This window comes from Arachis duranensis, chromosome 6 (genome assembly GCF_000817695.3).
Source record: "Arachis duranensis cultivar V14167 chromosome 6, aradu.V14167.gnm2.J7QH, whole genome shotgun sequence".
NCBI classification, from domain to species: Eukaryota; Viridiplantae; Streptophyta; class Magnoliopsida; order Fabales; family Fabaceae; genus Arachis; species Arachis duranensis.
Genome location: NC_029777.3, coordinates 104,252,668 through 104,260,087, shown reverse-complemented (window position 1 = coordinate 104,260,087; position 7,420 = coordinate 104,252,668). Strand labels below are relative to the sequence as shown.

Genomic DNA, 7,420 nt, shown 5'->3' with positions numbered 1-7,420 from the left:
AAGAGGTGGTGTTAATGACGATGATAATGAAAAAAATAACAAAAAAAAGAAAAACGTGCGCGCGTTAATTGAAAAATCTGTTAAGAAAGAGCGTGAAACATACGTGCTATAAGAGGGGGCATTTAATTCATTTCGTATTATTTATATTGTTGGCCTTTATTTATATATCATAAAAACCCTGAACAATGAACACCAACTTTTAAGCTTCAAGTATAAATTAAAGCAGTAGCTAAACTAATTAATTATTAACCTGTGTACAGTAAATATGCAATAACTATAAGTATGTCAACCAATTTCTCAACGTTAGAAGCATGTTCAGGGAGACTAGATGGATGAGGGGGAGGAGGATCATCAGATGGTGAATCTCCATAAACACAATCTTCAATATTGGTTTTGACACTACCAGCAGCCACATCCACGCCCTGGTAATCTCCTTTCTTCAACAATTCTCCGCTGTAATCAATGCTGCCGAGCGCGCCTTCTTCGCCGAAGTGGTCCAAACACCTCTCATAGTGATGCTTTAAACTAGGATTATTACGCGAATTCGCAATCAAAGAGTCGATGAAATGGATTGTGTTCGTAATTTTGGCACGTACCACGCCAATTGTGTATTGTACTAGGGTAACGAGATCTTTACCCTTTGCACCACCAAGAATTGAGTTTAGAAAGTTGTAACACACACGGAAGGGTACGTCTTTCATCCTGTCTTTGGTTTGCTTGCATATTACGTTTACTTCCACAACTCTGTTTGCTGCATAGGATAATGAGGATGCATCAAGTAAAAGGAAAATCAGCACAATGGAAGAGATCAAGGAAGGTCTACGATTAACATAGAAATTAACCATTGTTATTGGCTTCTTCAAATTCAATTATATTTCTTCTTCCGATTGCCTTAACTAGCTAGCCCTTTGCTGGTTATATAATGAGCTGATGACGATCAACTAGTAAAAGAAAAAGAGAAATGATATAGCAATAGATTTTGTGATTTGTAGTCACCAATTAGTCATTATTTGTATTTTTAATAGTGTGAGATTATATTTAATGATGTAAGATTACTCAATTTTATTTTGCTGATTAAATGCTGACCAAATTTTAATAAAAATACTAATCCTATAGACTTTTTCAAAGAAAAATTATTAAAGGAAAATTTTTTACTCATATTAATCAATATTTTAGATTAATATTTTATTTTTATATTATCAAAATTTATTATTTAAAATTTAATTTAATTATATAATAATTAATGAGCTGTATGATATATAATAAGAAAAATGATTATGTTGTAGAATAAATAATAAAAAAAGTATAAAATAAAAATGTACATAGAAGATTCTAGTTTTGATATTCACCAATATAGTTATCTCATTATAATAATAGAAGTAACTTATATATTTACTATTATTATATATATTAGGAACGTATAAAAGAGAGAGGGGAAAAGTTTTTGTCTAAAGAGAGAGATGTTTATTATTCATGTGTTTGTATATTCCTTTAGAGCAAAACTCCTATTTATATACATATAAAAGTTCACCTTTTCAAACTTAATTAATTATATACAATCTCTTTTGATATTCTCAATAACATAGAGAAATGGTTATCCACTTCATCACACTTATCACAACACTCCCCCTTGGATGACCATTTAGAATTATACCTTGTTAAAACCTTACTAAAGAAAAACCCAATGGAAAAAAACTTTAGTGAAGGAAAAAGAGTACAATATCCTTTGATGGGGACTGTCTCATTAAAAACCTTGTCAAGAAAAATTCAATGGGAAAAAACCTGACCAAGGAAAAAAGAGTACAGTCTCCCTCTCGCCGACATCATTTAATGTCTCGAAATCAGCGCATCCCAAGATGTACCAATCTTTTAAAAGAGGATTTTGGGAGTGACTTTGTAAATAAATTTTTCAGATTATCACTTGAGCAGATCTGTTGGACATCAATTGTCTCTTGATTTTGAAGATCATGAGTGAAGAAGAATTTGAGAGAAATATGCTTTGTTCTATCACCTTTGATATGTATCCACCCTTAAGTTGAGCAATGCATGCTGTATTATCTTCAAACAGGACAGTTGGAGCTATCTTATGATCAATCAGTCCATATGATGACAGAATATATTGGATCAGACTCCTGAGTCAAAAACTCTCGTGACTAGCTTCATATATCGCTAGTATTTCAGCATGATTAGAGGAGGTTGCTGCTATCGTCTGTTTTGTGAACCTCCATGATATAGCTGTACCACCATATGTGAACAGATATCCTGTTTGAGATCTCCCTCTGTGTGGATCAGACAAGTATCCTGCATTTGCATAGCTAACTAGTTGTGACTTGGATCCATATGGGTAAAACAATCCCATATCAACCATTCCATGAATATATCAAAAGATTTGTTTGATTTCATTCCAATGTCTTCTAGTTGAAGAGGAACTATACCTTGCTTATTAGCAAGATACATTAGCACTCCAATGGCACTAAGATATGGTACTTCAAGACCAAGGATATCTTCATTCTCTTCTTTAGGACGGAATCGATCATTTTTCATATCCAAGGATCTTACAATCATAGGAGTACTTAATGGATGTGACTTATCCATATAGAATCTTTTCAAGATCTTTTCTGTGTATGTTGTTTGATAAATAAAGATCCCATTTTTTGTATGCTCGATCTGCAGGTCGAGACAAAATTTGGTCTTTCCAAGATTTTTCATCTCAAACTCTTCTTTTATATTTTTTATAATTGTTGGAATCTCTTCAGAAGTTCCAATGATATTTAAATCATCAACTTACACAGCAATTATAATGAATCTAAATGCAGATTTTTTTATGAAAACACATGGGCAGATATCATCATTCTTGAATTCGTTTTTGGCCAGATACTCAGTAAGACGATTATACCATATTCGTCTAGATTGCTTTAGACCATATAAAGATCTTTGCAATTTGACTGAGTATAACCCATGTGAATATTCATTGGATGGTTTAGATATCTTTAGTCCTTCATGGATTTTCATATAGATATCACGATCTAATGAGCTGTATAAGTAGGTTGTTACCACATCCATTAAATGCATATGTAGTTTATGATATGCGGATAAACTGACCAAATAACGCAATGTTATTGCATCCACTACAGGGGAATATATTTCTTCATAATCTATACCGGGTCTTTGTGAAAAATCTTATGCTACAGTCGAGCATTGTAGCGTACAACTTTATTTTTCTCATTTCATTTTTTCACAAATACCCATCAGTATCCAACAGGTTTTACATCTTCTGGTGTACGGACTACAGGTCCAGAGACTTCACATTTTGTAAGTGAGTCTAGCTCGGCCTTCATGGCTTCTTCCCATTTTGGCCAATCATTCCTTTGTCGACATTCTTTGACTGATCTTGGCTTAAGATCCTTATTTTCATGCATGATATTTAATGCCACATTATATGCAAATATTTTATTGACAATTGTCTTATTTCGGTTCTATTTCTCTCCGGTAAGGACATAATCTATCGAGATCTCGTTATTTTCACAATTTTCAAGTACCTGAACGTCTTCTGGCGTTAAAATTATATCCGAAATTTGGATAACTGCAGGTGTCTTTACTATGTCTTTTTCAACAGGAATAGTATTTATCTCTTTTCTTTTTCAATAATTTTTGTCTTTAGAACTGATGGGTCTGCCACGCTTCTGGCATGAATTTGCTTAGGTGGCAATCTGTCCGACTGGGACATCAACTCGAATCGGAGAATTTTCAGCCGGTATATAGAATTTAGTTATCCTCTTTGTATCAAAAAATGTATCAGGCAATTCATTTGCTATCCTTTGCAAATGTATAATCTTTTGAACTTCTAGTTCATATTGTCTTGATCGAGGATCTAAATGCATCAAGGATGATACATTCCAATTGAGTTTCTTTTCAGAAAGCTTATTCCCTCCCCCTAATGTTGGAAATTTTTATTAATCAAAATGACAATCTACAAATCGGACTTTTAATACATCTCCAATTTGTATCTCAAGATACCTTACTATAGAGGGAGAATCACATCCAACATATATCTCCAATTTTCTTTGGGGTTCCATTTTGGTGTGAGAAGGTGGTGCAATGGGAACATATATCACACACCCGAATATTCTTAAATGGGAAATATTTGGCTGTTGGCTAAAAGCTAATTGCATAGGAGAGAACTGATGGTAACTCGTTGGCCTCAAACGAATAAGTGTTGCGGCATGTAAAATAGCATGCCCCCAAGCCAAAGTTAGGAGATTTGTTCTCATAGGTAAGGATCTAGTAATTAACTTGAGACGTTTAATAAGTGATTCTGCTAACCTATTTTGTGTATGAACATAACTTGCTGGATGTTCAACACTTATTCTATTAGCCATACAATAAACATCAAAAGCTTGGGAAGTAAATTCACCAGCATTATCAAGATGAATTGCTTTGATTAGATTTTCTAAAAATTGTGCTTTTAATCAAATAATTTGAGCAGGTAATCTCGCAAATGCTAGGTTGCAAGAAGATAATAAGCATACATGTGACCATCTTAAAGATGCATCTATTAGAATCATAAAATATCTAAAAAAGATCCACATGGTGGATTAATAGGTCCACATATGTTATCTTGAATCCTTTCTAGGAATTTAGGGGACTCAAATCCAATCTTTACTGGTGATGGCCTTAAAATTAACTTCCATTGAGAATATGCAGCACAACAAAATTCACTAGATTTAAGAATCTTTTGGTTCTTTAGTGAATTTTCTTAGGAGTTTCCAATAATTCTCCGCATCATAGTAGTTCCCGGATGACCCAATCGGTCGTGCCAAATTTTAAATTCATTTAAGCTAGTAAACTTCTAGTTTATAATGGCATGTGATTCAATTGCACTAATTCTAGTATAATACAACACAAATGAAAGTGAGTGTAACTTTTCTAATATAACTCTTTTATTTGAATAATGAGTTGTGACACATAAGTACTCATGATTTCCCTCATTCATTGTCTCAATATGATATCCATGTTGGCGAATACCTTTGAAACTCAACAAGTTTCTCAGAGACTTGGTAGATAATATTGCATTATTTATTATGAATTTTATTCCTCCAAGAAACAAAAATTATACCTCTTCCAGAGTTTTCTATCACATTGTCTGAGCTAATAATATATTAATATATTCTTCTTTTGGCACAAGATAGGTAAAATATATATTACTTTTGAGAATGGTGTGTAAACTCGCACTATCCGCAAGGCAAATATCTTCACTATATGTCATTGTCATTCTCTTCAAAAATAAATAATAATAATAAAATGAGTAAAAATATTTACGCAGTAAAATCATTTCCTTGATTGAAAATATTTTTATAAGTATAGTATAAAAATTTTATTATTATTATCTTGGCACATTCAGTAATTTTGAAATTCATAAATATTTTATCAAACATTATTCATATATATCACACTTGAAATTCAAATGCATAAAACTTAACAGAAAGTTTCTTACATTATTTATTCACATAAATACTTAACAAATACATATATTAAACTATTCCATCATTGATCAAATGACCAATATTTCCTTTAGGATCCTCAAAAAAATCAGATACATCATAATGAGTGGTGGAATTTTTAGCATCATTTGAAACAAAATTTGGTTCCTTTTCTTTGTCGTCTTTTTTCAAAGATACTTGATAAAGATCAACTAGGTGCCTTGGTGTACAATAGGTACACGACCAATGGCCCTTTCTACCACAACAGAAACATTTATCCTCAATTGATTTATTTTGCCCATTGTTTCTTTCTTTATCCCACTTCTGGTGAGATCTTCTCTTATGAACATAATTCTTCTTCCTTCCATAATTTTTCTTATTACCAAAACCTTGCCATTTACCTCTTCTAGGGTTATAATTTGTCGCATTTACTTCAGAAAATGGGGTGGCGCCAGTTGGGCGCGCTTCATGATTTCTTAAAATTAAAGTAATTCATTGTTGCATTTAGCAACAAGAAGGCAAGAAATTAACTCAGAATACTTTTTAAATCCTTTTTCTCGATACTGTTGCTGCAGGAGCACATTCGAGGCATGAAAAGTTGAGAAAGTTTTCTCTAACATATCATTATTAGATATCTTTTCCCCAAATAATTTCATTTATGAGGTGATTCGAAACATTGCTAAATTATATTCATTTATGAATTTAAAATCCTGTAGACGCAAGTGCGTCCATTCATATCGGGCTTGAGGAAGTATCACCGTCTTTTGATGATTGTACCTTTTTTCAAGTTCTTTCCACAGATCTGCAAGATCTTTTATTGTGAGATATTCATTTTTCAATCCTTCTTCAAGATGACGTCGAAGAAAAATCATAACTTTGGCTCTATCCTTCTGGGATGTATTATTTTCAGCCTTAATGGTATCTCCAAGATCCATTGAATCAAGATGGATTTTAACATCTAGTATTCATGATAAATAGTTATTTCCAGATATATCAAGAGTATTAAATTTAAGATGAGAGAGTTTCGACATAATGAAAAATTGTTACCTGGAGTCTTCCTAAAACTTGATCAGAGTCTCGTACTGATAATGTTTTGTAGAATGAATAAATAAGGAAAATATAAAATAAAAGTGTAAATAAAAGGCTCTAGTTTTGATATTCACCAATATAATTATCTCGCTATAATAATAGAAGTAACTTATATATTTACTACTATTATATATATTAAGAACGTATAAAAGAGAGAGGAAAAAAGTTTTTGTATAAAGAGAGATGTTTATTATTCATATGTGTATATTCCTTCAGAGCAAAACCCATATTTGTAAGACCCAAAATTTTCAGAAAAATCTTATTAAGAGTTAATTTTGATTTATTTATTCATTAAGTACCTTAACCTCAGAAATTATTTTATTAAAGATAAATTAAAGCAAATTTTGATTAATTAAATTTAAAGTAATTTAAGGTTTTATCTGATTTTATAATTATTGAATTATTTTCTATATTTGAATAATAAAGTTTAACAAATATAAAATAATAAAAATTTTATATGGCTTGGTTTAAGTAATTGAGATTTCAGAATTTAATATTAATATTTTTATAAATAAAAAAATAATTATATTACCTTATAATTTTAATTAGAGTATTTGATTTCAAATCAATTAGTATTTTGATACAATAAATAATATTTTAGAGTATTTTAGAGATTTAATTAAATTTTAGATTAACCCAAAAATCCCCAATTTTATCACAAAATTCTAATTCCCAAATCAAAATCCTAAATTCCCAAAACACAATCCTATCCCTAATTTTCCTAACCCTAGCCGCCATACCCCTTTCCTAGGGGTGTCCATGGATCGGATCCGATCCGCATATCCGCGGTATTTATCCGAATCCGATCCAAAAATTGCGGATATGGATCCGATCCGCAAGGCTTTCGGATT

General features: G+C 31.5%; 1 protein-coding gene across 1 annotated transcript; it reads right to left on the bottom strand.

Annotated features, from left to right (window-relative positions):
* Window positions 1–245: 245 nt before the first annotated feature.
* LOC107495255 (pectinesterase inhibitor 2-like) lies at window positions 246–845 on the bottom strand. Its single transcript, XM_016116365.1, has one exon. It carries the CDS (start codon window positions 843–845, stop codon window positions 246–248), a length of 600 nt encoding a protein of 199 aa, XP_015971851.1.
* Window positions 846–7,420: the final 6,575 nt, after the last annotated feature.

What these genes read in the sequence shown, in the direction of transcription:
- LOC107495255 (XM_016116365.1), bottom strand. Translation starts at nt 845, where the DNA reads ATGGTTAATTTCTATGTTAATCGTAGACCTTCCTTGATCTCTTCCATT.